Source organism: Myotis lucifugus, unplaced genomic scaffold (genome assembly GCF_000147115.1).
Source record: "Myotis lucifugus unplaced genomic scaffold, Myoluc2.0 scaffold_1693, whole genome shotgun sequence".
NCBI classification, from domain to species: Eukaryota; Metazoa; Chordata; class Mammalia; order Chiroptera; family Vespertilionidae; genus Myotis; species Myotis lucifugus.
Window position 1 is genome coordinate 39,537 of NW_005872741.1, and position 2,080 is coordinate 41,616.

At 43.8% G+C, this 2,080-nt stretch overlaps 1 protein-coding gene across 1 annotated transcript; it reads right to left on the reverse strand.

Annotated features, from left to right (window-relative positions):
• Positions 1–341: 341 nt before the first annotated feature.
• Positions 342–1,493, reverse strand: LOC102439854 (tripartite motif-containing protein 60-like). Its single transcript, XM_014450064.1, has one exon. The coding sequence runs from the start codon at positions 1,491–1,493 to the stop codon at positions 342–344; it is 1,152 nt and encodes a 383-aa protein (XP_014305550.1).
• Positions 1,494–2,080: the final 587 nt, after the last annotated feature.

Here is a 2,080-nt window from a genome sequence, read left to right on the forward strand (position 1 = left end):
TTTTATTTTTATTTTTATTTATTTTTATTTTTTTGTACTTGGGCCTTTTATTACAAGCAATCTCTATTAACACAGGAAGAGAGTAGAACACATCAAACAGATTACAAAGAAGTTCACCATTCATCTTTGACTATACGCATTACAAATGATTTTGAAGAAGGTCCTAGGCAGAAATAGGGCACAAGTTTTTCTGTAAAACGTCCACTGAAAGTATAAATATGTGATATATTTCTCAAATTATAAAATGAAACTTCTCCCAACTCATAGTCCAGAAAAATGCCTATCCATTGCCAGTTGCCTGAATGGCATGTGACATATGTATTAGCCCAGAACTGAAGCTGTCAGCAGCCATTTTTGGGCGTTTGTAGCATAGGAGGAGCATTCCTGGGGAAAGATTCCTTACACACGCCTAAGGACCATGCCCCTGTGCCTCTCACTTCTACCTGCCAAAAATGCCTGCCAGCATCAAATCCCTCCGAACTCAGGACAGCTGGGTAAGAATTTCGTGCCTGAAGATTATGAAGACCAAATGATTTCCTATAGGTCACACTTTTTCTATCTCTTGAGATAATGAGACTTGGATGGGCTGTTTCAGGATCCAGTGTCAAATCTACCTGAAACGTGTGGATCATTTTATGCAGGCCCAAATAATGTGGGGGGAGAGAGCAACTCTCTTCCTCTAATTCATATAAAAAGGTAGCCGGGGTCTCTATGTTATTATACCTGTTGTGGATACTTTCAATACCAGTGAGTAAATCCACGTTTGTCTGCAAATTCTTACTGATAATATCTGCAAGCAGACTGGTTAATATGGAGCTCTGGTTTGATATTTGGTTTGTCTCTTCCATGATTTTTTCTTCAATATATGTTTTTTCAGTTAGCAAACTCATAAGCATTGCATTCTGTTCCTTTTCCAAAAAATGTTTAAGTTGTTTAACTTCGGAGTGTAATTCATCCTTTTGTTGTTCGACCCTCTGTCTCAATTCAAAACAGTTCGACACTTGCATTTCTGACCGATTTTCAGTATCTTTAATCTGCTCACTCAATGACTCAATATAGCTCTTGAGCTTCCTCCTGTGAGTAGCTGCAGCTTCTTCCATGGGCATCAGGGGGTGATCCCCGTGATCAGAGGAGACCCTGCACTGGGCACACAGCAGTTCCAGGTCCTTCTCACAGAACAGGGTCAGACCCTCACCGTGCTTCTTACACAGGGGTTCCTCTTGCCTTTTCCTCTTTCCCCTCATGCAGGGAATGTGCTTAGCAATCTCAGTCATATGACACAATTCGGTGTTCCTCTTCAAGCTCCTATCAGGGCAGTGGTGGAAGCAGACAGGACAGGGAAAGGTGCCCTGTAGACCCTCCCAGCGCTGGTGGATGCAGGAGGAACAGAAGTTGTGCCCACACTCAGTGGTCACTGGGTCTCTCAGGTAATCCAGGCAGATGGGACAGCGGGCCTCTGCCTGGAGCATGGCCAGGGAGGCTGCAAAGGCCATTGTGCAGAGAGGGTGTCTGACCCAAGACAGTCTCTTCAGTCAGTGTGATCCTCCAGGAGGGAGGAAAAGTGAGAAGCTGAGGTCTGCTCAGGCCTCCCTCCCTGTGGAAGGCACTAGGAGTTTCAAAGAAGAGTTCCAGACACCAGCTGTTGTCCAGTCTTCTTGTGGCCCTCTCCTGTATTCAACACCACTTTGCACAAGGGATGTAGAGTGCTCCTGGTTAAAGACCAAGCGCGATCCAAGTCATATGTGGTTTCTGTGGCCAAAATGATATATCCATTTAAAGGACAGTTCAAGCAGCATTAACATCCAGTAAACAAAATCATTTATCAGGACACTAGCTAAGAAGATATTTGCAATCAAAACTAAGATCTATTTTGCAACTCTAAAGGAATTAGTCAATTAGGGAAATTGATTATTGGCCTCAACTATCAAAGAAAGAATGACAAATTGATATCAGAATGCGGGGGTCCAACCCCAGCAGGTCCAGGTGTTCCTAAAGTTGTGGACAAAGTTGGCGAAGAAGGAATGCCAAGGAGACAGTGTTCAGTTGATCAACAGCCTAGCCAGGTTCTCTAGCCAGGTTC